We start from the raw sequence: 26,711 nt of genomic DNA, 5'->3' as shown, positions 1-26,711 counted from the left end.
CATTACTTAGAGACAACTTAGAAATAAAAAGATTAAGCAACATGCCCACAGTCACACAGCTAGTGACAGAACTGGCCACCCACATTCCAGAGTACACACTCAGTTTCCAAGTGGCTGCCTCTTTCTGTGCTGTAGTTTTCCATCCTAGGGATGATGTTTCATTTTGCAAAGGTCGTTCTTGCTAAAATTAATGTGACATCTTCTACAATTTGTCATTAAAGCTTTATAGTAAAATCATTTGTAAAACTGCTTAACTTAGTATTACTGATTAGGACTGAAGCAATGAAATCGAGGTCTATGGACAGAGCAGGCTTTCACCAAAAATAAGCTGATGCTAAAACAATTTTTAGATGTTTTGTTCCATCTGCTTTTTCACCCACTCCACAAGTTGAGCCAATGCACACATAGTTCCTTGATAGAGCAAGGTTCTGGAACCTTCTCTTATCTGAAGTTCCCACAGTACATGCGTATGAAACCTGGAATCACTCTCTGCTTTGGTGAATTGAGGTCAGACTGACCCCTGAGGTTATCAAAACATGGAATTCAAAAAGTCATTGAGAATTCTGTTTTATAATTCTAAAGTAACTGAATCCAATGGCCCTGAACCATCTGCTTTGTCTCCTGCAACATGGTACAAGTTTTAATAGTCATCCACGTTTTGTGTTTTCTTTTTCCAAGTGAGAAGATGAGTCATAACACTGAAGGTGATTTTAAAACTCTGCAAGTCCACATGCTATTATCTTTTACAAACAAAAATAGTTATTTAAAATGAAAGGTAGCCCCAAGACACCATTTATATTGTTAAACTAATCAAGCAATTTTATATTTTAAGACAAATGCATTGCCTAACTATATATTATTTAGACTTTCCAAATGCATCAAGTATAAGGCTTTTCTCTGTATTGCTTGCCAAACTACACACATACCAAAAAGGGGGGGGGGGGAGAAAAAGAAAAACCTTATATTTTCATGGAAAATGGTCTGAGCCAACCCTCCCACTAGATCTGAATTTGAGTGATAGTATATGATCCCTACCATCTGTAAGCAGACTTCCCCAGTGGGTAAATGATACTAAGGAAAATTGTTATAAAACAGAACCTGACCTGTTTTCATGGGTTGATTTAACTGAACCTAAAAGGCAGGCCTGCAGTATAAGTGTATTTTCCAAGTAAGTTCAAATTGTATGTCATTCCAGATTGCTGTTTTCAATTATTCCTTCAAAACATTAGGCAAGCTAAATTGTACAAATATCAACTTATTTTAAAAACCAACACTTTCAAAGGCTTTAAATAAAGTTAGAGCCAACTCACATTACTTTTTCATGTTTTTACATCTTTGCTCCTCAAGTCCCTGAGAATTGGCTGACCAAATTAGTCACCAAATTAGATGGCGTTTTAAACCATGATGTAAAAAATTAGCTTTGCAAATCTGTAGCATTAATAAGCTTAAACCCACCTGTTCAAAACATGAGTCTTAGAATCATTAATTTCCAGTTTTCCACTATTATATAAATTCACTCATTTAATGCCTTTGCACTTTTAATAGACATTCCTGACAATTTATTTGGGGAAAAAATTTGAGAATAACCAAGAATAATTCTGTACTTTCGTGTTGTATGAAGATTTAGTCATTTGGAAAAGAAAAATATTACTCGGGGCGCCTGGGTGGCGCAGTCGGTTAAGCGTCCGACTTCAGCCAGGTCACGATCTCACGGTCCGTGAGTTCGAGCCCCGCGTCAGGCTCTGGGCTGATGGCTCAGAGCCTGGAGCCTGTTTCCGATTCTGTGTCTCCCTCTCTCTCTGCCCCTCCCCCGTTCATGCTCTGTCTCTCTCTGTCCCAAAAATAAATAAACGTTGAAAAAAAAAATTTAAAAAAAAAATTAAAAAAAAAAAAAAAAGAAAAATATTACTCATATATTTTTAAGGGGAATGTAACTAAACAGAGGTAAATGGTAAATTCCATTCCTTTTTTTGTCTCATAAGTAAAATATACATATTACATTTCTTTAGAATTCTCCAAGAAAAAAAACAGAATAGAGGTTATAATTTTAGACAAGAATTAGCAAAATCAGATTCTGATCTCAGTTTTGTAGTTGTCTGGCTTTGGGGATGTCATTTAATTTCTTAGGTCCACAGGTCCTGAAAAACATAAAAGCTCAACATAGAAATCTCTACATTCTTTTTTCTAGATCATGCTATGGTTTGAGTATTCTGGCAGACTTCATAACTCTGATTCCCAAAGGCTCTCCATCATTCCACATGGGAGTAGGGGTGGGAATCAGAGTGGAAGAACGGATAGCAAGCCTGATCACAACCCATGACATGATACCAGAAAGTAACCTGTTAAATGCAAAAACTGGCAATGGCTCCCATTGTGCTAAAACTTCGATTAATCCAACGTGAACTCTTTTCCATAAATTCAGAATTTAGTTGGAGAGATGACAGCAGGGAAGTTTTAGAGATCAAGGGCCAAGAGGGCTGATATTGCCTAGGGTCGTGTTGCTAGTAATTGATGAGGAAAGATAGGAGCCCAGTTCTCCTGAGAGCTGAGCCTGAACTTGTAACCACTGTATTATCAAACCAAAACACTTTTATGAGAAAACATACAAGTTCATAGCTCATCATAAGTGTTGAAATTTCCAGGTACAAGTCTCTGTTAGGCCCTGGATCACTTTATGAGATGGTTTGCTAATACCGGGTGCTGTGGTTCTTTATCAGTTGGCATTTTGGGCCTCTTTGAGTTGGGAGAGGGAAGAGCATTAAACCAGAATTCCTTTGCAGCAATCATATACTGACTTCTTAAAGATTTGCTTGCTTCTTATCTGTTGTAACTCACTCAATCCCCACTCAAAGTCCCCTCCTGACTAGCAATCTTGCAGTTAAACATGGCCTAGTGACAAAGTTCTAGCCCAAAATACACCAGTGAAGGTCTTAACTGTGGGGTCTTGGGGAAACTTTGCTTTCCTACTAAAAAGAAATAGGCTAACGTTTTCCCCTGCTAGCACTATGATTTTCCTCCTTCTTCAGACCTGATAAGTAAAAATATGGTTGGAGGTGGAGTAGCCATATTGCAACCATGAGACAGTAAGCAAGAAGATGCTAAGGATTGTGGAACGAAATGATAGAAAGATTCCATTTTTTATTGGCATTGTGGAAGACCACACCTGGATTGCCTTCCTCCGGACTCTCTGTTATAGGAAACAAATAAGACCTTATTTCTTTAAGCCCCACCATCTGCCATGCTTTCTTATATTGGTAGGTGAAGGCAGTACTAGCTCATAGTTTAAATAATTACTAAACCTGAATGCCTTGTTTAAAATAGCTACTTGGAAGTCTCCTGAAGACTCTGCAATCAATCAATAAGCTTCCGAAACTATAGCGTTAACATTTTTTGTTCTTGCCTTAAATTGTCTATATGGAGGCCCATAAAAAGATGGTGCATTCTTGAAAAAATGTGGAGCCTAAAGATATTTCAAAACTTGATCTCCTTTCTGTTGTGTTTCAATTAACGATATTTCTGTAGTTATTAAAAGCTTACCTTTTATGCCTACTCGTCAATAATTGTTTGGAGAATTGACTTTCACAGACAAAAGAAATGGCCTGGGGAAAATATTGGTGCTTTTGTTATAGATCTGTACCTTCTTTCTTAACCTTGAATTGGGACAGCATATAATAATTTCTTAATTTTTTTCAATGTTTATTTATTTTTTGAGAGAGAGAGAGAGAGAGAGAGAGTACAAGCAGGGAAGGGGCAGAGAGAGAGGGAGACACAGAATCTCCAGGCTCTGAGCTGGCTCCAGCTCTGAGCTGTCAGCACAGGGCCTGACGCAGGGCTCGAACTCAGACCGTGAGATCATGACCTGAGCCAAAGTCGGGGGCTCAGCCAACTGAGCCACCCAGGTGCCCCAGCATATGATAATTTCTTAAATGATAAATTCATTCACTTGATAAATATTTCTGGATGCTTATAAATCAGGAAACATGAATAAACATAGTCCTAGATGTCAAGAAAGATTCAGTTTGGACGGACCATTGAGTGCCTTGGTTAGGAGGCAACAGAAATTATGTTGAGAAACTGTCTTGTATTTGAAGTTAATTATGCAGCTTTCTGTCAACTACTCCTCATTGACTCAAAACTGATATTGATAATGATTTGAAAATAAGATTGCATCATCACCTCTGGCAGAAATTAAAGAAAAGCATCTGAAATAAATACTGTACATGACATAGGCAACACCCCTGAGAACAGAAAAGGAAACAAAGGTGGGTATGCATGGTATATTTGAAAAAGGGCAAATAGATCAGGAAAACAGGACTGAGGAACTTGGTCAGGAATTATGCCATCCTACCTGAGGGCATATATATTTTTCTCATTGAAGAAGGACAGAAAGTGAGGTGAGGGGCAACGAAGTGGGGGATTTATAATAAGCAAAATGGAAAGAATTGTATTAGTTTGCTCAGACTACTATAGCAAAATATTATACACTGGGTGGCCTAAACAACAGAAACTTAAATTTAAAAAATGAATACGATAAGAAAGAATGAACTCTGGCCATTTGTTGCAATGTGGATGGAACTGGACAGTGTTATGCTAAGTGAAATAAGTCAGGCAGAGAAAGACAGATACCATATGTTTTCACTCATATGTGGATCCTGAGAAACTCAACAGAAGACCAGGGGGGAGGAGAAGGGGGAAAAAATGTTCCAGAGAAGGAAGGAGGCAAACCATAAAAGACTCCTAAATGCTGAGAATAAACTGAGGGTTGATGAGGGATGGGGGGAGGGGAAAGTGGGTGATGGGTACTGAGGAGGGCACCTGTTGGGATGAGCACTGGGTGTTGTATGGAAACCAATTTGACAATAAATTTCATTTAAAAAATAAAAAAAAAGTAAAATAAAATAAAATAAAATAAAATAAAGTAAAATAAAATAGGAATAGGACCTGCAGGAAAACATTAAAGTTGCCTAAGCAAAGTAGACATCCATGCCAGAGTGAGGGTGCAGAGGAACTCTTTTGGCCCAAAGCAGGGTATCAGAACTAGGGTACATAAAGGAGAGTATCCACTCAGTGGACAACCTTGCACAGGGTTAGGGAGCCCAAGATGGGTGAGGAGGGTGTTCCTAAGAAAGAATGGCTCAGAGTGGAATGTTCGAGCCCAAGTGGAAAAGGGAAGGCAAAAGTGAGGAAGCATGGCTCATTCTATGATGTTGCAGCCCAAGGGAGATGAAGCTCAATGAGGGGACATCTGCCCAGTGCAGACAGTCAGAGAATAAGCAGGGTGAGAAGGGCCTCCATCCATGTGGAAGGATATCCCAGAATGTTGAAGTCTAAGAGGGATGGGGATGGTGTTCCTAATGAGAAGAAGCTAGGGTGGGATGTCAGAGCCTGCATAAGTCAAGGAAGGTGAACCAAGGAAGGAAAACCTAGTGTAAAACACTGGAGGCCAAGCGCAATGTGGAGCATGCCTATGTGTGGAGGGATGGCATGGGGTGACAGGACCTATGCAGTGTAAGGAGGGCATACCCAAAAAGGGCAGCCTACACGTGCATTGTCAGAACCCGAGTAGGATAAGGAGGGCATCTACATAGGAAGGCACTCAGGATAGTGTGTGTCAGCCCAAACAAAGTTAGTGAGGAAACTACACAGGGAGAAAGGCAACTGACACATGGCGTCAGAGCCCAAGCTGTGTGAGGAGGGCCTCTTCATAAGAGGGTGGCCTGGCAAGGGATGTCAAAGCCTAAGCAGGATGAAGAAGGGAGGTAATGGTGGCAGCAACCTGTGTGAATGGTTACACACAGGGGGAGTGATCAAAGAAGTAAATATGTTAAGAATAATGAAAGCTAGGGGGCGCCTGAGTGGCTCAATGGGTTGAGCATCAGGTCATGATCACAAGGTTTGTGAGTTCGAGCCCCGTGTCAGGCTCTGTGCGGTCAGGGCAGAGCCCACCTCGGATCCTCTGTTCCCCTCTCTTTCTGCCCCTCCCTCGCTCATGCTCTCTGTCTCAAAAATAAATAAGTAGTTTAAAAAAAAAGAAAAATAAAAAACAATGAAGGCTAGGATTCTCACTGGTGGAGGACATTGCAAATATGGAGGAAGAACTAGGATGAGCTCTGTGGTGCAAAATTAAAACCGGAAGTATCCATGTGCAACAAGTTTGGGTATATAGAAGTATGCTGACATGGAAATAAATGTGTATTTGCATGTACCTATTATAGTCTCCCACTCTGTCTACTGAGAAGACATGGGAGAAGTGACACAGCAATGGCAAAGAATACATGTAGTGCTCTAATCTTGGTTTCTATGTACAATTTCCATTAAGAAGGATTTAGGGACTCATGGAGAAATAACTCATCTGAGGTGGGGCAGGGAAAGTGTGAGATGAGCCTGGGACATCATGCTGTGTTATAAAGTAAGATAGTATACCAAAGGAGCTGGTTATATGTCAAAAGGACATGGAAGGCAACTTGAATTCATCTGAATCTAGGACAATTTGAGCACCAAAATAAATAGGGATAGTAATGGATTATAACCCGTGACTAAAACAGAGCACCATGAGTCCATACTGCTATCAATAAACAAACAGGAATATTTATAGAATTTTAAAGTAATTACCCACAAAATGCATATCAATCACAAAGGGTGTGATTGAAGTGGAGAAGCCTGATAGACACCACTTTTTTTTTTAAGTTTATTTGTTTATTTTGAGAGAGAGCAAGTGGGGGGGGGGGGAGAGAGGGAGAGGCAGAGAATCCAAAGCAAATTTTCTATTTTTTTTCCTAATTCAGTTTTGGAAGGTAATAAATGTCTGACTGTGCAGAGCCCGATGTGGGGCTCAAACTCACGAACCATGAGATCATGACCAAAGAGGAAGTCAGACACTTAACTAATTAAGCCACCCAGGCGCCCCTGATAGACACCACTTTTTAACCAAGTGACCAAGTGAATGCCATAGACAAATCCAAATCCTGTCGCTGATATGATACAATGAGAAGAGCACAGCACGATGTCTGTGGTATTTCTAATTTTTTTTTAATGTTTATTTATTTTTGAGACAGAGAGAGACAGAGCATGAATGGGGGAGGGTCAGAGAGAGAGGGAGACACAGAATCTGAAACAGGCTCCAGGCTCTGAGCTATCAGCACAGAGCCCGACTTGGGGCTCGAACTCACGGACCGTGAGATCATGACCTGAGCCGAAGTCAGACGCTTAACCAACTGAGCCACACAGGCACCCTAGTGGTATTTCTAATGAAAACGAATAACCTGAATGTATTCTTGAGGAAACATAAGACAAGCTCAAATTAAGAGATATTCCACAATAAAACCGACCTAATCTTCATGTCAAGGTCATGAAAATTAAAGAAAGACCAAGGGGCAGTTGCAACCCCTCAGAGGGTAAGGAGGGTAAGGAGATGTGGCAACCAGTTGCTACAGTAGATCCTTTTGCATTAATGAGACAATGGAAGAAACCTGAATTGGGTTTGAGGATTTTGATAACTGACTATAAGTAAATGATCTTGTTTACAGGAAATAAACCAACAGTAGTCAGGGGTGATGAAGTATCATGTCAGCAACTTACTTTCGAACTGTTTAGGAAAAAGAGTTCTTCGTATAGTACTGGCAACTTTTCTGTAAGCTTCAGATTATTAAAGTAAAAAATGTATTGAAAAGACTTGACTTCTTCCTTACCAATCTGGAGGCCTTTATTTCTTTTGTCTGATTGCTGTAGCTAGGACTTCCAGTAGTACGTTGAATAATGGTGATAAGAATTGACATCCTCATCTTGTTCTTGAGCTTAGAAGAAAAGTTCATAGTTTCTAACCATCGAATATGATGTTTGCTGTGGGCTTTTCATAGATGGTCTTTATTAGATTGATGTATATTCCTTCTAAATCGACTTCGTTAAGGGTTTTTATCATGAATGGATGTTGTTGTCAAATGCTTTTTCTGCAATTATTGCAATGATCATATGGTTTTTATCCTTTTTTTAAAATGTGTTTTCATTTTTAAAAGAGAGAGAGAGCAGGGGAAGGGCAGAGAGAGGGGGGACAGAGGATGTGAAGCAGGCCCTGCACTGACAACAGGGAACCCAATGTGGGGCTCAAACCCACAAACCGTGAGATCATGACCTGAGCCAAAGTCGGATGCTTAACTGACTGAGCCACCCAGGTGCCCCCTATCCTTTCTTTTGTTGATGTGATGTGTCATGTTGATTGATTGTAAATATTGAACCACCCATGCATCCTGGAATAAATTCCAGTTGATAATGGAGAATGTTTTTTAATGTATTGTTGGATTTGGTTTGCTAATATTTTATTGAGGATTTTTGTATCTATATTTATCAGAGATATTGGCCTATAGTTTTCTTTTTTTGTAATGTCTTTGTCTGGTTTTGTTATCAGGGTAATGCTGGCCTTGTAGGATGAATTTGGAAGCTTTCCTTCCTCTACTACTTTGTTTTAATGTTTATTTATTCATTTTGAGAGAGAGAGAGAAAGAGAGCATGAGCGGGAGAGGGGCAGAGAGAGAGGGAGAGAATCCCAAGCAGGTTCAATGTTATCAGTGCGAAGTCCAACATGGGACTCAGTCTCACAAACTGTGAGATCATAACCTGAGCCAAAATCAAGAATTGGATGTTTAACCACCTGAGCCACCCAGGCACCTCTCTTGTATTTTTTGAAATAGTTTGAGAACAAGCATTAACATTTATTTATTTATTTATTTATTTATTTATTTATTTATTTATATGAAATTTATTGTCAAATTGGTTTCCATACAACATCCAGTGCTCATCCCAACAGGTGCTCTCCTCAATGCCCATCACCCACTTTCCCCTTCCCCCAGCCCCCATCAACCTTCAGTTTGTTCTCAGTATTTAAGAGTCTCTTATGGTTTGCCTCCTTCCCTCTCTGTAACTTTTTTTCCCCCGCCTCCCCCTCCCCCCTGGTCTTCTGTTGAGTTTCTCAGGATCCAAATATGAGTGAAAACATATGGTATCTGTCTTTCTCTGCCTGACTTATTTCACTTAGCATAACACTCTCCAGTTGCATCCATGTTGCTACAAATGGCCAGATTTCATTCTTTCTCATTGCCAAGTAGTATTCCATTGTATATATAAACCACATCTTCTTTATCCATTCGTCAGTTGATGGATATTTAGGCTCTTTCCATAATTTGGCTATTGTTGAAAGTGCTGCTATAAACATTGGGGTACAAGTGCCCCTATGCATCAGCACCCCTGTATCCCTTGGGTATATGCCTACCAGTGGTATTGCTGGGTCACAGAGTAGATCTATTTTTAATTTTTTGAGGAACCTCCACACCGTTTTCCAGAGCAGCTGCACCAGTTTGCATTCCCACCAACAGTGCAAGAGGGTTCCTGCTTCTCCACATCCTCTCCAGCATCTATATTCTTCTTATTTGTTCATTTTAGCCACTCTGACCCACATGAGGTTGTATCTCAGTGTGGGCATTAATACTTTTTTAAATGTTAGGTAGAACTCACCTCTGAAGCCATCTGGTCCTAGACTTTGTTTATTGGAAGTTTTAAATTGCTGATTCTATTTCATTGCTTATAACCAGTCTGTTCAAATTTTCTATATTTTTTTCCTGTTTCAGTTTTGGAAGGTTATATATGCCTAGGAATTTATCCTCTTCTTCTAGGTTGTCCAATTTGTTGGCATACAATTTTTCACAATGTTCTCTTACTTCTGTGGTGTTGGTCATTACCTCTCCTCCTTCACTTCTGATTTAATTTTAGTCCTCTGTCTTTTCTTGACAAGTCTGGTGAAAGGTTTATCCCTTCAAAGAATCGGCTCTTACTTTTATTGATCTTTTCTATTGCTTTTTTTTTTAGTCTCAATTTCATTTATTTCTTCTCTAATCTTTATTATTTCTTTCCTTCTACATGACATGATACTATATACAGAAAACCCAAGATTCCACCTAAAAACTACTAGTACTAGTAAACGAATTCAATAAAGTCACAAGATGCAAAATTAATATACAGAAATCTGCATTTCTATACATTAATGAAATAGCAGAAAGAAAATTTTAAAAACAATCCCATTTACAGTTGCATCAAAAAGAATAAAATACCTAGGAATAAATCAACAAAGTCAAAGACCTCTACTCCAAAAACTATAAAACACTGATGAAAGAAGTTGATGATTACACAAATAGAAAGATATTCCATGCTCATGGACTGGAAGAATCAATATTGTTAAAATGTCCATACTACCTAAAACAATCTAAAGATTTAATGCAATCACTGTCAGAACACCAAGAACATTTTTCACAGAACTGGAACAAGTAACCCTAAAATCTGTATGGAACTACAAAAGGTGCCAAATAGCCAAAGCAGACTTGAAAAAGAACAAACTTAGAGATATCCCCATCCTAAATTTCAAGATATATTGTATAGCTATAGTAATAAAACAGTATGGTACTGGCACAAAAATAGACACATAGATCAAGGAAACAGAATACAGAGTCCAGAAATAAATCCACACTTATATGGTCAATTAATCTATCACAAAGGACAGAAGGGTATACAATGGGCAAAAGATAGTCTCTTCCACAAATGGTATTGGGAAACTGGCAGCTATACCCAAAGAATGAAACTGGACCACTTTCTTACACCATAGACAAAAATAAATTCAAAATGGATTAAAGACCTAAATGTGAGACCTGAAACTATAAAACTCCTAGAAGAAAACATAGGCATTAATTTCTTTGACATTGGCCAAGGAAGCATTTTTCTAGATATGTCTCCTCAGACAAGGGAAACAAAAACAAAATTAAACTATTGGAATATACTAAAATAAAAAGCTTTTTCCACAGTGAAGGAAACCATCAATAAAATGGCAAGGTTGGGGCGCCTGGGTGGCGCAGTCGGTTAAGCGTCCAACCTCAGCCAGGTCACGATCTTGCGGTCCGTGAGTTCGAGCCCCGTGTCGGGCTCTGGGCTGATGGCTCAGAGCCTGGAGCCTGTTTCCGATTCTGTGTCTCCCTCTCTCTCTGCCCCTCGCCCGTTCATGCTCTGTCTCTCTCTGTCCCAAAAATAAACGTTGAAAAAATAAATAAATAAAAATAAATAAATAAAATAATAAAATGGCAAGGCAACCTATTCAATGGGAGAAGATATTTACAAATGGCATATCCAATAAGGGGTTAATATCCAAAGTATAAGAATTTATACAACTCAACATCAAAAACACAAATAATCTGATTTAAAAATGGACAGAGACATGAACAGACATTTCTCCAAAGAAGACATCCAGATAGCCAACAGACACATGAAAAGATGTTCAGCATCACTAATCAGAAGGGAAATGCAAATCAAAACCACAATAAGATATCACTTCACACATGTCAGAATGGCTAAAATAAAAAACACAAGAAACAACAAATCTTGGAACCCTCATGCACTGTTGGTAGGAATGCAAACTGGTACAGCCACTGTGGAAAACAGTACGGAGTTCCTTAAAAAATTAAAAATAGAATTACTGTATGATCTGGTAATTTCACTACTGGGTATTTACCCAAAGAAAATTAAAACACTAATTCAAAGGGATATATGCATCCCTGTGTTTATTTTAGCTTTATTTACAACAACCAAGATATGGGAAAAAACCCAAAGAAGAGGTAGTGTGTATATATATATATATATATACACACACATATATATACACATATGTATATACACATATATATATATACACAATGGAATATTACTCACACACACACATATATATATACACATATATATACACAATGGAATATTACTCAGCCATAAAGAAGAATGGATCTTGGCATTTGCAACAAATGGATAGACTTAGGGGGTATGATGCTAAGTGAAATAAGTTATAGAAATGCAAATATCATTATGATTTCACTCATGAGGAATTTAAGAAACAAAGCAAATGAACAAAGAAAAAAAAGACAACGAAAACAAAAAAAACAAGCTAATGACTGCCAGAGGAGAGATGAGTGGAGGGGTGGGTGAAACAAAGCAGGTTAAGAGCACATTTATTGTGATGAGCACTGAGTAATGTATAGAACCATTGAATCATCATATTATACACCTGAAACTAATATAACACTGTACACTAATTATACTTCAATAAGAAAACAACAAAATAATAAATATATTCTATATCAACAATAGCTAAACTATGAAAAGAGCTCAAGTGTCCATCAAGTGACAAATGGATAAAGAAAATGTGGTATATGAAATGAAAATGAAATGTTGCCATTTGCAACAATGTGGATGAAGTAGAGAGTATTATGCTAAGTGAAGTAAATCAGAGAAAGATAAACACCATATGATTTCACTCATGTGTGGCATTTAGGAAACAAACAGATAAACATATAAGAAGAGGGAAAAAAAAAAAGAAGAGAGAAGCAAAGCATAAGACACTTAAAAAAAATTTTTTAGTGTTTCTTATTTGTATTTGAGAGAGAGAGAGAGAGAGAGAGAGAGAGAGAGCATGAGTGAGGGAGGGCCAGAGAGACAGAGTCAGAATCTGAAGCAGGCTCCAGGCTCCAAGCTGTCAGCACAGAGCCCAATGCAGGGCTCGAACTTACAAGCAGTTAGATCATGACCTGAGCTGAAGTTGGATGCTTAACCAACTGAGCCACTCAGGTGCCCCAAGAGACTCTTAATGATAGAAAACAAACAGGGTGGATGGAGGGAGGTGGGTGGGGGATAGGTTAAATGGGTGATGGGCATTGAGGAGGATACTTGTTAGGATGAGCACTGGGTGTTATATGCAAGTGACGAATCACTGAATTCTACTCCTGAAACCAATATTACACTACATGTTAACTAACTAGAACTTAAATAAAAACTTAGAAAAAAAATAATAAAGCAAATTAGGGGCAGGTCTCCCTGCCCTTTACTCATAATAAATAAATACATAAATAAGTAAATAAATGCTGGGTAAAATAAAATTGACTATTTTGTAAATAATTTTAAGTTTATTTTTGAGAGAAAGAGAGCACACACAAGTGGGGGAGGGGCAGAGAGAGAGACAGAGATAGAGAATCGAAGCAGGCTCCAGGCTCTTGAACCCACAAACCATGAGATCATGACCTGAACTGAAGTCAAATGCTCAACTGACTGGGTGACTGAGCCACCCAGGCGCCCCTTTTTTAAAAATATTTTTAAGATTATTTATATTTGAGAAAGAGAATATAATTGACTATTAAAGTAAAAATAATAAATTGCATTGTACGGTTTATAAATACCTAAGAATATAATGTATGGCAATACTAGCATGAAGCACAGGAGAAGGAAAATGAAAGCTTACTCTTAGGTTTTAACATTATACATAAAGTGGTAGAAAATTTTGTGAAGGTGTAATCTGTGATAAATTGAAAAGGCATATCGTAAACCCTAGAACAGCCACTGATAAAGTAAACAGAGAAACATTAGCAGTGAACAGCTTAGGAGTTCAAAGACAAAAAACAGCTGTATAAACTGTAAGAAAGAATGTGACGTGGCTTAGGAAAACAGCTAAGAATGACATATTAATATGGCACAAAAGGAAAAGTAATTAGGGCAAGAATGACAGACTTCGTTACAGAAAGCTCTAAAATTTTTCACATTGAAGGACTCTACAGACAAAATTGAAAGCAAACATCAAGCATGGAGGGGTGGAAATCTCTAATATATTCTAGGCAAAGGGTTGATATTACCAATATATAAAGGGCTATTACAAACCAGTAAAAAAAATTATAGGAATTCCAATTTAAAAACAAACCAGAGGCAATTTATAAAGAGGAAATTATGGGCAAAACTATCCTTATCCTAATTCTATGCTCAATATAAAATGCAAAAAAATTAATAATAATAATATAAAATAAAAAATGGGGTGCCTGTGTGGCTCAGTCAGTTAAGTGTCCAACTTCAGCTCAGGTCATGATCTTGCGGTTTGTGAGTTCGAGCCCTGCTTCGGGCTCTGTGCTGACAGCTCGGAGCCTGGAGCCTGCTTTGGATTCTGTGTCTCCTTCTTTCTCTGCCCCTCCCCCACTTGTGCTGTCTCTTTCTGTCTATCAAAAATAAATAAATGTAAAAAAAAAATTTTTTTTTAATTTTTATATAAAATGCAAGATTAGGTGTAGATACATAGATACCTGTTCCCAAATATAACTTGAGCTTGATTCTGTGCATTTAGAGGGATATATTTAATACATGGGATTTTATAATGTGAAGCTGCCATCAATCAGAATGAGGTGATATTTTACACTTCTTCTACCACTTATCAGGTAGCCTCACAAAGTAGAAGTTACTTTTCTATCAAAATAGGAGAGAATATAACCAGTAGTTGGAATTATGGTTTATTTTTCAAAGATCAATTCAATGAATTGTAAGATGTAACTACATGATTCTTTTTATGAATTCACAATCTAAGGAAGAAAGATAGTATAAATATTTTAACTAACTGAAAGTTGCAATAAGCCAAGACCATTTACATCCCCTAATAGAGGAATAATGTTAAGATTAAAAGATTAGGGAGGGATTGGAGATTAAAAAGTGAGCACTGGAGTATCTAAAATCTGTTCCACCTTAAATGACAACATGTACTTGAAGAAGGAAGGAAAGAAAAACATTTCCTACAGCTTTACTTTCCCCACTTTTGACTGTTAGATTCATCTTATAGCCATCCAAAAGGATGGCCTCTAAAAAAATTAGCTTAGGGGCGCCTGGGTGGCGCAGTCGGTTGAGCGTCCGACTTCAGCCAGGTCACGATCTCGCGGTCGGTGAGTTCGAGCCCCGCGTCGGGCTCTGGGCTGATGGCTCAGAGCCTGGAGCCTGTTTCCGATTCTGTGTCTCCCTCTCTCTCTGCCCCTCCCCCGTTCATGCTCTGTCTCTCTCTGTCCCAAAAATAAATAAAAACGTTGAAAAAAAAATTAAAAAAAAAAATTAGCTTAACCCAAATGTAGTTGTAAAAAAACACGTATATCTTTGAAATAAAATCTCCATCATCCATGTAAGGTTTATAAAACCACTCTTTAAATAAGCATTGTGAAAATGACTAGTTACGGTACATGAATTCATACAAACCTGTGAGACCGCTCTTTGGGGTAACAGTGAAATGTCACATTCAGGAATATTGCCTTCAAGAGAGACTTTAGACAGACTTGGTTCAGGAAAAATGGATTCTTCATTAGCAGCTACTTTGAGTTTTAGGTTGTTTCTCCATTTTAGCAATTGAAGTTCATGTTTTAATATCTGCCATGAAAATAATTGATAAATTCCATGGAATTGTTGTAAAGGTTAAATGAGATGATATATATCAAGCATAGTGTGGGGCACCTGGGTGGCTCAGTTGGTTAAGCTTCTGACTCAATTTCAGCTCAGGCCATGATTTCAAATGTTCATGGGATTGGGCCCATTCTCTCTCCCTCTTACCCTGCCCTTCCCTGGCTTGTATATGCGCATGTGCTCTCTCCTTCAAAATAAACTTTTTTAAAAAAAGCACAGTGCTCAATACCATGATAGCACCAATTAAGCACTATTTATTGTTACTGTCATTGTTATATAAACTGTCTTGTCAATAGCACGTTTAATATTCTCTGGACCACCAAAGCATTAGACATCATTTCCATTAGTTGTAAGACAACATTGGCACAGGCAACAACCTTGAAGATGTGGTCCAGCTCCTCCTTCAGATGAGGAAGCTGAAACCCACAGAGTCGAGGTTCTGGTAACGATAGAACTGATATTTGGGGCATGGAAAGGAGGTGGTTAGCACAGAAATTAAAAAAAAGAAAGAGACAGAAGAAAGCATCTGGGGATTTGCCTGATTTATTGTTACAAGAAGTCCCCATTTTAACTTTCAATACATTCCTTAAAACTGCATAATCAAGAAAAAGCCATAAGGGCAAACAAATGTTACACACAATTTTGATTATTATTAGTTATGTATAATATATAATTATTACATATTATTATATAGTATATATTATATATAGTTATATAATTATTACATATTATGATATAGTATATATTATATATAGTGTGTATATATATATATATACATATATATATATATTATATATACCTGCCTCCCTCACTTCATCCTCCTAAGTGAGTGATTATTAGGCCAAGAAATCACATAGCTAGAAGCAAATATTTTCTCTAAACACTCAATTAACTATATAATATACATCTATATTAAGGATAATACTATATTATGTATAATATACATTATTATATGTATTAATTGTGTCAACTACTACATGCAAAACATTATACTCAATGTATGTGTATGACTAAGAGAACGATTTTGCCTCAAGGATGTTCAGATTTAGAGGGATGTGAAAGGAGCAGACTAGTCACGTACAGTTATTTATTGCACCATTGGACAATCACTGATCAGGCATGGGGGGAACCAAGGTCAAAGTACTAGCTTAGTACACAGTGTTGAAAAACACTGAACAAGCAGATTAAAACAGTGGAACCTGAAGTATAACTGTTTAACTGGCAACATTGAAAATGAACTCCACAAAATTCTAGAGGACATCCTATAAGAACACCTGTTCAATACCAGCAGATAATAAACTTCCAGAGAGCAAGAATATGCTTTATGCATGTCAGTATCCTTTGCAGGCTCTAGCACCGTTTCAAGGATTATGTAAGCAATAAATCTTTTCATGCCCTCTCGGGACGTATGTAGTATCATCAGTCTCAACATCTGAACTAGTTAGCGGTGGGAGGCATTGATCCTGCCCTCCACCAGGCAATGACAAAACAGGGAGTTTAACTTCTTATTTTTCTCTTTCCTATTTATTCCAACTTTGTATTTCAAAGACTATTGATAAAATATTACCTACTGAATAAAATACCTAAAAAAATTTCAGCATTTTTCTGTCTGATCCTAATCGTTACTGTGCTTACTAAAACAATATTAAATAGTAATTTACTAATAGCTTAAGCAAACTAGAGATATTTTCAGGTTTGGAGGAATTTCCTTGGATCCTCTATTTTAATTGTTTTAATTCCTGGGGGCACCTGGGTGGCTCATTCAGGTGGGCGTCTGACTTTGGCTCAGGTTATGATCTCACTTCCTGGGTTTGAACCCTGCGTCAGGCTCTGTACTGACAGCTCAGAGCCTGGAGCCTGCTTCAGATTCTGTGTCTCCCTCTCTCTCTGCCCCTCCTTCCTTCTTCATTCGCACTCTGTTTCTCTCTCTCTCAAAAATAAATAAATATTTTTAAAAATTAATTACTTTAATTGCTGGGGGGGGGGAGGAGGTGTCCCAGTTAAGAATGATCTTTTAATTTTAGCAATTTAGTAATTTTTAAAATTATTTGATATTAAAATTATAATTTATTACATTAAATGTTGAAAAAGAATAAATAACAATTTAATCTTACCTAGAAAAAAACTATTCAGTCTTTATCACAACAAATAGTTTCTCTTCCATTTTAGACATCTATACCCATCTAACCACTTGCTTGAGCAAAATTCTTAGTCTTTATCAATAACTTTAAACAAAATGTTGAAATGATTTTTCTCAGTGTTCATAGTTGAAACAACAGAATTTATTAGAAAATATTCTTGGTAGCTGAAGTGAAATTTAAATTATTAAATTACAAGAATAAAGACCCCACCAAAAGTATGTAATATTCAGGATTTTAGTACTTTCCACACATAGCATCATTATCTGAAGCCACATCGATGTAACACCAAAATTAAATTTCTAAAAATACTAAGTTTCCAAGATACCGTACCAGCTCATCTTCTCTCTTTTTATACTTAAGTCTTGCTTTATCCCTCCATTTAGTTAGGATAGCTGTCAGCTTGTAACAGTGCAACATCTTTTGTACCTGCGATAGTGTATCTAAAGAAAAGTTATTAGATTATTGTATATATTTAGAGATACCCAAAAACCCAAAGTGTTTACAATATGAACCAATATGGCATCTGACAGTTTTTGTTTGATTTTAATTTCTTCTAAAATTAATTATTACAGATAGCAGTAGATTTCTACTCCCGAGACTTTATTAACCTGTAAACATCACCTTTGCCCTTATAAAGATGTAATAGATGTGATAGCGCATCTTTATAAAACCAGAATTTCCAAACTTATTCATAGAAGTAGAATCATGTGATAGTATTCTAATCTAATTTAAATGCATTATGATTAAAGAATTTGTTCCATTTTATGTTTTCACCAAGGGTCCAAAGCTCAAATACAGGGATGGGGCCAGGAAGAAGGATGACTAAGGCAGGCCCCCGGATACCACTGACAGAAGGCAGTGGCTTCCTCACTGCGACCAGTTGTTTCCTCCCAGAATTAGAAGTCCATCAGTCTTATGTCAAAACCCTCAGAGGGTTCACTGTGACTGAGAGACCAACAGGAATGGATCAAGAGGAAATAATTCTCTAATTTGCAGCAACGATAAACCAATATTTGGTGAAGTGGCTAAAATCTGAACAAAAGGCTGGAGTCCCCAGGGGTGTCTGGGTGACTCAGTCCCCTTTAAGCAACCTATTTCAGCTCAGGTCATGATCTCACAGTTCATGGGTTTGAGCCACACTTTGGGCTCTGTGCTGACAGCTCAGCCTGGAACCTGCTTTGGATTCTGTGTCTTCCTCTCTCTCTGCCCCTCCCCTTATCTGTCTCTCTCTGTCTCTCAAAAATAGATTAAAAAACATTAAAAAAATAAAAAATAAAAATAAAAGAAGGCTGGAGTCCTCTATCCCTGCTGCTAAGATCATGTACTTGCACTGCCTGCTCATCAAAGATTTAAGGAAAGGAAAATTCATTTTCTTTGTATCCTCATGTACCCATTTCAAATGAAATACCTGTCATGAATGGAAAACTCTCTACCAAGAAATAATCAATTTTGGTACCCAACTGTGATATACCAGGGGTCTATTAGTAAAAAAGCTGATAGGAGATCCCTATTTCACACAAATACATACAGAAGTTTCTTTTAAACATGACTGTTTTCTGTTACGATGAAACCCTTTGACACAAATCTCATTAAATATTTTAAATTAGGGGCTTTACATTTCATGACAGCTCTCTAGACATAATAATAAATTCTCTAGTACAAACTGCTTAGCCATTAAGTGTGTTGATTCTTTGAATACCTGAATATAAAAACAAATCAATACTATGTAAGGATTTACCTGTAAGTTGTTTTTTTTGACCTTTTACATAAGAGTGCCAGAGATGAAATACATATTTTTGAAGTCTGAAATTATTATATTTCATTGCTCTTTCTATTTTCTCAGCCAGCTCATCATCTTCATTTGTAAGAGGTATTGCTATGTCTCTCCAAGAGCTAGAGGCAGAAAATATAGAAAAATAGTATTTTGATGTTATGGCAATACATTACTAAATAAATGGAGAGGGAGAAGGAGTAATACCACCTCCTTTAGCTCCTCAAAAACCACAGCATAGAAAGAAATTGTTCAATTATTGTTATTGTTTTATTTCTAGCTAGTCCTTGCATTTCCTTTGAGCTTGCAATTCCCTTTGCTACATTTCTAAAACCCAGAAAGATCTGGAATCCGGAAATTTTTCCATAACCTATTTAGGGGCAAAACTAGACCTGATCTAAAGTAATTTTGCATTAGAACCTCCCTGGAATTGACACATAATTGTTCATAGTTTTTTTTCATTTCATTTCATGTATATACATTTCATTTTATTACATACATATATAATATATACATAGTAGAAATACTAATATGTTTGAATACATTTGGTTCCAGCATGCTGTCTCAGACACCACTGAAGATGTTATATAATACATACAATGTGCAGAAATCACCTTTGTAAAAAATTTTAAGGAAAGGAATATAAATTTCAAAACATATCTCCAAGGGTTTCAAATGAAGGGATTATAGACCTTACACTTTCAATTTTGAAGTTTTTATTTAAAAAAAAAAACAAAACACCACAGGGGCACCTGGGTGGCTCAGTCAGTTGAACGTCCAGCTTTGACTCAGGTCACGATCTCACGGTCTGTGAGTTCGAGCCCCACATCAGGCTCTGTTAGCTGTGCTAATAGCTCAGAGCCTGGAGCCTGCTTCAGATTCTGTCTCCATCTCTCTGCCCCTCCCCTGCTCATGCTCTCTCTCTCAAATATAAAATAAAACATTAAAACACACACACACACACACACACAACAAAGTAATACCATGAAGAACATATTTTAACTAAGTAAAACCCAAGTGAAAATAAATTAAATATATAATACAAAATGGTGGAGACATGATTAAATAGATAAAATCAGGACAACTGGCTAAAAATGAGTTGTTCTTCATATGGAGAGTATTAAAAAATAAAAACACAAAGAAATAGTATGTAAAAATCACGTTCTTACCAAAAGTGTGTCTTTACTAAATGTCCAGTATAAAAAGTACATGCTTTTATCATCAATTCTGGAGTCATCTAAAATAAATAAATAAATAAATGGAAGAATGAATGAAACAACAAACATTAGAAATGAATGGAATCCAAAGGCTAACTCCAGAAGCTACACAAGAAAATGAGAGCAATGGTTGCCTTGGGCATTTAGGAGACAGGAATGGACTGGAAGAACTATATACCATATACACTTTTTGGAATGTTATTATATTATCTATTTTTTTAAGTTAAAATTGCAGCTTAAAATTTTCCCATTATATTGTGTTTACTTCAAAGCATTTTAAGGGGTGCCTGGGTGGCTCAGTTGTTTAAGTTTCCAACTTCGGCTCAGGTCATGGTCTCACGGTTCATGAGTTCGAGCCCCGCATTGGGTTCTGTGCTGACAGCTCAGTGCCTGGAGCCTCCTTCAGATTCTGTCTCCCTCTCTCTCAGCCCCTCCCCCTCTCATGCTCTGTTTCTGTCTCAAAAATAAACATTTTTTAAAACATTAAAGCATTTTTGGGGCGCCTGGGTGGCTCAGTCGGTTGAGAGACAGACTTCGGCTCAGGTCATGATCTCACGGTTTGTGAGTTTGAGCCCCGCGTCGGGCTCTGTGCTGACAGCTCAGAGCCTGGAGCCTGTTTCAGATTCTGTGTCTCCCTCTCTCTCTGCCCTTCCCTCACTCATGCTCTGTCTCTCTCTGTCTCATAAATAAACATTAAAAAAAATAATAATAAAATAAAACATTAAAGCATTTTTAAGTAAGTCTAAGGTATTATTATTGTCAGCTGTATTGATAATAGTATAGAGTTGTAGGTCACTATTAAACTGAATGATTTTGCCTTCTCTAGAATATAAAATGAAATTTTCTTTAAAAAAAAAAAAAGAAAGAAAAAATAAAAAGCTTACCAGAATGCCTCACCAAACAGGAATAGGAAAACCATATAAATTAAGATTTCGGAATATACTGAAAGAGGTGCAAATTTATTACTTGCAACTATTCACAATAACACACATTGACTGACATGTGTGTTGAACACCTATGTGAGGATTCCTGAAATTATCTGTACTTTGTGTATCTTCTTTAATGAGCAAAGATAATATTATATTAACATATTTGTTATATGTACATGGCTACTATGAAGTGCAAATTGGGTTATTTTTTTCTCATGTTATCGCCACCTTGTTTGTCATATAAATAAACATGTGGCCATGTCTGTTTGGTATAGAGATAAGCTTGGTTCAAATCTATACAAACTGCCCAGAATTCTTAATTCCACTTTTCAAAGACAAATGTTCTTCTCCTCAATCATGGATTTATTTTAGACATACAACAAAGGCCCCTTGCCCCCCTCTCCCCCCCCATCCTGGCCAATATTCTGCCTGATGTTCAAAGACATTTGGAAACCCTCAGTTTGATGGAGATTATATGCAAATTTTGCTTGTGGTGAGGGGGAACATAAATCATTGGAATCATTCTTTACTAAATTCTGATTTTCATAAGGGAAAGGAATTCAGATGAGTAAAGTAAGAGTATTGGGGATATCACAGCAGGGTGGATAAAACCAGGAAAGGAATGAGGTGACAGAAGAAAAGACAAATTTCATCTACAATACAATCTTTCTGTTCTGCTGTTAACCCCTAAATTTACTAACATTAAACTTTTCTTTAGAAGATATAACCTGGGAAGTAATATATAAATATCTACAATAAATGGCATTATTCATTAAAAAATGAGTATATTACATGATCGAATTATAATTCAGCCAGTAAGACTTGAACTTGAGTTTCCTTTCTTTTTTTTTTTTAATTTTTTTTAATGTTTTTATTTATTTTTGAGACAGAGAGAGAAAGAGCATGAGCAGGAGAGGGATAGAGAGAGAGGGAGACACAGAATCCAAAGCAGGCTCCAGGCTCTGAGCTGTCAGCACAGGGCCCAACGCGGGGCCAAACTGACGGACAGTGAGATCATGACCTGAGCCGAAGTCAGACGCCCAACCGACTGAGCCACCCAGGTGCCCCGGTTTTCCTTTCTAGTGATCCACTCTTTAAACCAGCATAAAAGTGTTCTTTCTAGTTCTTTCTATTCTATTGTTGAAAGAAGTTGAAGTCCTCATTAGTTCATGACTTATTATGCTGGAAGAGTCTGTCATCCTCATATTCCTTTTTAAAGAGTTTCTTGCCCTAAATTCTTAATTTCACAGATACAGTTCTGACTAAAAACAAAACACACAAAAACACTAATAAAATGAAAATAGCTATGATTTTTCCTCATTGTTGGCATCCTCCTGTTTTCTCCACAGGGAAAATAGCTTTAAGAGATCGCTCTGAGGTACGGGCCTCAGCAAAGACTCAAGCCTAGTAATGCCCCATCCCCCACGCGGGGCTGGGCACGGCTTTACTCCACTGCGGCACCTCTGGCCTGTGCCCATATGTTTGATCACATGATTCTGCTTCCACTGCTCAACGTTTTCACTGTTGCTTTAGCAACTTGCTTTCTACTTTCTGGGGGGGAGTGGGTTGAAATATTTTTATGTATTATTTATTTATTAATTATTGTTGTTGAAATATAGTTGACATACACTGTTATATTAGTTTCAGGTATATAACAAAGTGATTTAAAAATTCTGTACATTACTCAATGGCTACCACAACTAGTTTAGTAAACATCTGTCATCATACAATTTTTTTTTAAATATTATTGACTAGATTCCCGATGCTATACTTTTCCTCTCCATGACTTATTGATTTTTTAACTAAAACTTTGTATCTCTTAATCCCCTCTGCCATTTCATGTATTTCCCACCCACCTTATCTCTGGTAACCATCAGTTTGTCCTCTGTATGTATGAGTCTGTTTCCGTTTTTTTGTTTGTTCATTTGTTTTTCAGAGTCTACATGTAAGTGAAATCATATGGCATCTGTCTTTCTCTGTCTAACTTATTTCACTTAACATCATACCATCTATGTTTTTGCAAATGGTAAGATTTCATTCTTTCTAATGGCTGGATAATATACCGTTGTATACCACCTTTTCTTTATCCATTTATCTATTGATGGACACTTGGGTTGCTCCCAAATCTTGGCTATTGTAAAAAATGCTGCAGTAAACACAGGGGTACACATATCTTTTTCAATTTGTGTTTTCATTTTCTTCAAACAAATACCAAAAGTGGAATTAATAGGTTATATGGGGTTTCTATTTTTAATTTTTTGAGGAAACTTCATATTGTTTTCCATATTAGTTGTACCAGTTCACATTCTCACCAACAGTACACAAGGAATCCTTTTTCTTCACATCCTCACCAATACTTGTTATCTTTCTTTCTTTTTCTTTCTTTTCTTTTCTTTTCTTTTCTTTTGTTGTGTCTTTCTTTCTCTCTTTCTTTCTTTCTTTCTTTCTTTCTTTCTTTCTTTCTTTCTTTCTTCCTCTTTCTTTCTTGCTTTCCTAGCTGGCCATTCTGATTGATGAGGTGATCTCATTGTGGTTTTGATTTGTATTTCCCTGATAATGAGTGATGTTGAGCATCTTTTCAAATGTCTGCTGGTCATCTATATGTCTTGTTAAGAAAAATGTCTATTCAGGTTCTCTGCCCATTTTAATTAGGTTATTTGTGGGGTTTTGGTGTTGAGTTATATAAGTTCTTTGTATATTTTAGATATTAAGCCCTTATCAGATATATCATTTGCAAATACCTTCTCCCATTCAGTAGTGGTCTTTTCATCTTGTTGTTAGTTCCCTTTGTTGTGCAAAACCTTTTTATTTTGGTATACTCCTAATAATTTATTTTTGCTTTTATTTTTCTTGCTTGAGGAGACATATCCATACATACGTTGCTAACGCTGATGTCTGAGAGATTATTGCCTAAGTTTTCTCTTAGGAGTTTTATGATTTGAAGTCTCACATTAAGGTTTTTAATCGATTTTGAGTTTATTTTTGTGAATGGTGTAGGAAAGTGGTTCAGTAGCATTCTTTTAGCTGTAAGTATTTGGTTTCCTAACACCATTTGTTGAAGAGACTGTCTTTTCCCCATTGTATATTCCTGCCTACTTTGTCATAGATTAATTGACAATGTAAGTGTGGGTTTATTTCTGGGATCTCTATCCTAGTCCCTTGATCTATGTGTCTATTTTTGTGCAAGTACCATACTATTTTGGTTATAATAGCTTTGTAGTATATCCTAAAATCTGAGATCGTGATACCTCTAGCTTTGTTCTTTCCCAAGATTGCTTTGGCTATCCAGGGTCTTTTGCAGCTCCATACAAATTTTAGTATTATTCTAGTTTTGTAAAAAATGCTATTTGTATTTTAACAGAGATTGCATTGAATCTGTAGATTGCTTTAGGTATTATGGATATTTTAACAACATTAAGTCTTCCAATCCATAAGCGTAGTATGTCCTTCCATGTATGTCATCTTTAATTTCTTTCATCAATGTCTTGTAGTTTTCAGAGTATAGGTCTTTCGCCTCCTTGGTTAAGTTTATTCCTAGGTAATGTATTCTTTTGATGCAATTGTAAGTGAAGTTGTGTTTTTTTTTTAATTTCTTTCTGCTACATTGTTATTAGTGTATAAAAATGCAACCAGTTTCTGTATATTGATTTTCTATGCTTCAACTTTGGTGTATTCATTTATTAGTCCTGATAGTTTTTTGGTGGAATGTTGGGGTTTTCTGTGTATAGTATCATGTCATCTGCAAACAATGACAATTTTACTCCTTCCTCACCAATCTGGATGCCTTTTATTTCTTCTTGTTGTCTGATTGCCATGGCTAGGACTTCCAGTACTCTGTTGAATAAAAGTAGTGAAAGTGGACATCCTTGTCTTCTGCCTTGTCTTAGAGGAAAGGCCTTCAGTTTTCACCATTGAGTATGATGTTAGCTGTGGGTTTTTCATATATGGCCTTTATTATGTTGAGGTATGTTTCCAGTATACGCACTTTGTTGAGAGTTTTATCATGCATAGGTGTGTATTTTGTCAAATACTTCTGCGTCTATTGACATAATCATGTGGGTTTTAATCCTTCTTGTTAATGTGATGTATCATTTTGATTGATTTGCAAAGATTGCATCCCTGGAATAAATCCCACTTGATTGTGGTGATTGATCCCTTTGATGTAGTATTTGGTTTGCTAATATTCTGTTAAGGATTTTAGCATATATGTTCACCAGGGATATTGGCCTGTAATTTTCTCTTTTTGTAGCATCTGTGTCTGGTTTTGGTATCAGGGTAATGCTGGACTCACAGAATGAATTTAAAGCATTCCTTCATTTTCTATTCTTTAGAATAGTTTAAGAAGGATAGGTATTAACTCTTCTTAAAATATTTGGTAAAATTTGCCTGTAAAGCCATCTAGTCCTGGACTTTTGTTTGTTGGGAGATTTTTTGTTTTGTTTTGGTTTGGTTTTGGTTTTGGTTTTATATTACTGATTCAATTTTATTACTAGTAATTGGTCTGTTCAAAATTTCTATTTTTTTCCTGATTCAGTTTTGGAAGATTGTATGTTTCTAGGAATTTACTCATTTCTTCTAGGCTGTCCAATTTGTTGGCATATAATTTTTATAGTATTCCCTTATAATCTTTTGTATTTCTGTGTTTGTTGTTCTTTCTCTTCTTTCATTTCTAAAAAAAATATTTATTTACATCCTCTTTTTCTTGATAAGTCTGACTAAAGGTTTATCAATTTTGTTTATCATTTCAAAGAACCAGCTCTTGGCTTCACTGATCTTTCCTATTATTTTTTAGTCTCTGTCATTTATTTCCACTCTTTTTTCTTTTTTTTTTTTTTTTTTTTTTTTGAGAAAGAGAGAGAGCACACATGAGTAGGGGAGGGGGGTGGCAGAGGGAGAGAGAGAATCCTAAGCAGACTTCACACTCAGTGTAGAGCCCTGATGTGGGGCTCAATCCCATGACCCTGTGATCATAAGCTAAGCCAAAATCAAGAGTCAGATGCTCAACTGACCGAGCCATCCGGGCACACCTCATTCATTTCCACTCTAATCTTTATTATTTCCTTCTGTCTACTAACTTTGGTTTGTTTGTTTTATTATTTTTTTTTTTTAGTTCTTTTCGGTATAAGGTTAAATTATTTGAATTTTGTTTGTTTCTTGAGGTAGGCCTACATTATATAAACTTTTCTCTTAAACTACTTTTGCTGTGTCCCAAAGATTTTGCACCGTTGTTTCCATTTTTATTTGTTTCTGTCAATTTTTTTGATTTCCAGTTTGATTTCTTCTTTGCCTTGTTGGTTGTTTAGTAGTCTATTTAGCCTCCGTGTGTTTGTATTTTTTCCAGTTTTTTTTTCTTGTAATGGATTTCTAGTTTCATGCCATTGTG

General features: G+C 36.7%; 1 protein-coding gene across 1 annotated transcript in view; it reads right to left on the bottom strand.

Moving 5' to 3' along the window:
* FBXL13 (F-box and leucine rich repeat protein 13) overlaps positions 1-26,711 on the bottom strand; it is a 212,635-nt gene that overhangs the window by 156,785 nt on the left and 29,139 nt on the right. The window contains exons 4-7 of the mRNA XM_030307806.1: positions 20,352-20,419; positions 19,150-19,304; positions 17,742-17,851; positions 15,070-15,237 (exon numbers count right to left, since the gene is read on the bottom strand). Of these exons, the coding sequence (XP_030163666.1) occupies positions 15,070-15,237; positions 17,742-17,851; positions 19,150-19,304; positions 20,352-20,419 (501 nt within the window). The remainder of the gene's footprint in view (positions 1-15,069; positions 15,238-17,741; positions 17,852-19,149; positions 19,305-20,351; positions 20,420-26,711) is intronic.

This window comes from Lynx canadensis, chromosome A2, assembly GCF_007474595.2.
Source record: "Lynx canadensis isolate LIC74 chromosome A2, mLynCan4.pri.v2, whole genome shotgun sequence".
NCBI classification, from domain to species: domain Eukaryota; kingdom Metazoa; phylum Chordata; class Mammalia; order Carnivora; family Felidae; genus Lynx; species Lynx canadensis.
This window is presented reverse-complemented; position numbering and strand designations above follow the sequence as displayed.